Source organism: Echinops telfairi, unplaced genomic scaffold, assembly GCF_000313985.2.
Source record: "Echinops telfairi isolate 266 unplaced genomic scaffold, ASM31398v2 ScPeMD7_7457;HRSCAF=8495, whole genome shotgun sequence".
Classification (NCBI taxonomy): domain Eukaryota; kingdom Metazoa; phylum Chordata; class Mammalia; order Afrosoricida; family Tenrecidae; genus Echinops; species Echinops telfairi.
The window spans coordinates 45,479,928-45,481,380 of NW_022111357.1; the positions used below are offsets into that span (position 1 = coordinate 45,479,928).

At 63.2% G+C, this 1,453-nt stretch overlaps 1 protein-coding gene across 1 annotated transcript in view; it reads right to left on the reverse strand.

Annotated features, from left to right (window-relative positions):
* The window catches only part of SSBP4 (single stranded DNA binding protein 4), an 18,766-nt gene that overhangs the window by 11,293 nt on the left and 6,020 nt on the right, over positions 1-1,453 (reverse strand). The window contains exons 2-4 of the mRNA XM_045299245.1: positions 1,126-1,418; positions 920-981; positions 173-229 (exon numbers count right to left, since the gene is read on the reverse strand). Of these exons, the coding sequence (XP_045155180.1) occupies positions 173-229; positions 920-981; positions 1,126-1,418 (412 nt within the window). The remainder of the gene's footprint in view (positions 1-172; positions 230-919; positions 982-1,125; positions 1,419-1,453) is intronic.

Here is a 1,453-nt window from a genome sequence, read left to right on the forward strand (position 1 = left end):
GCGCGGGTCGAGCGCGCACGCGCGATTGGGGTGGCAGGGTCGGAGGGGTCGCGCAACTGGCGTAACTGGGGGCGGCCACCCACGATCCTACAGGCGCACCTAACCACATACATCTAACCACAACTACACGCGTAACACGAGTGGGGATGGCCACCCAGGGACACAGAGGTACCTAATTCCAGCAGCAACTCGAGTAGGGATAGTCGCCCAGGAACACAGCTGGTCACACCTACAGAAATATACACACCCGGGGCCAGAGTGGAGACAGGCCCCCTGAGACAGATGGTCACAGGCGCACATACACGCGAAGCACGAGTGCAGTTAGATCCACCTTCACATACCGAGAGAGACACTAAACTAGGCCCTCCCACCCAAATTGCTACACACCTAGGGACACACACATTTGGTCTTAGCTACATTCTCTTCATTAAAGTCCCACAGCCAAGACCCACTGCCCTCCTACAGACCTAGCCACACCGCACATACAGCGCTCCCACACAAAGGCTGGGGACCCAGAGCACCACCCTCACACCCCAGCACACAGGGTCAAGTCTCAGCCACCAACCAGCACACTGGGGAGCGAGCACTGCTAACAGGCCTAAGGACACCTGGAGGCAGCAGTGGGTACTTGAGGTGGGGGGTGTTGACTACTGGCCACTCTGTTGCCCTATGTGGCTGCATCCCACGTTTTAGTGTCCCCTTGTGGAGCTCAGGGACGCCATTGGGCTCCAGCCCCCAGGGGGTAGGCGTGATTGGGGCTGAATGTCTTCCAGGAAAGAGGGCCCTCAGAGGGTGGGAGGCCCAGCGCCAGAACACTTGTGGCCACGTACAGGGTGGGAGGGGGCGGCCAGGCTGTCACTCGTGGGCGTTTCTGTGAAAGTAGACGAGATTTCCTGTGCACGGTGTGTGTGTGACGCACACAAGATGTCCCAGTGCTGAGTCCTCCGAGGTCCTGAAGGCTGAGCCCCCCAGTGCCAGTTTCTGGGGTTATGGGTGAGCGGGTGCGCGTGTGGGAAGGGCGTGGTTTCCAGGGACTTGTACGGTGTATTCCCCACCCCGGTCGTGTGTGGGTCTCTGGACAGGAGCACCCCTCCACAGCTGGGCTCCCCTACAGTGACGCCCCACCCAGGCCTCCAGGAGGGCAGCAAAGGAAGGGAAGGGCGGGCGGTTCAGCTCCGCCTCCTCCCCGCCCGCGGGGCCCGGCCAGGGGCGGACGCCGGGCGGCCTTCCCACTTCCCGTCCAGCCACCGTCCCCTCCCCCGCTTCCTCTACTTTGGGCGCTCGGCAGAGCCGGCGCGGTGGGGGTGCTGCACTGCGCACCGATTGGGTCAGGGGAGGCCGTACGGGTCCCCGGGGCCACCTGGGGGTGCTGGCGGCTAGGACCCCTTCCTCTTGGCAACGACCCCTTCCACCCTTCCCTAGGGGCACAGAGGGTGTGGCGCGCGGAAGGACA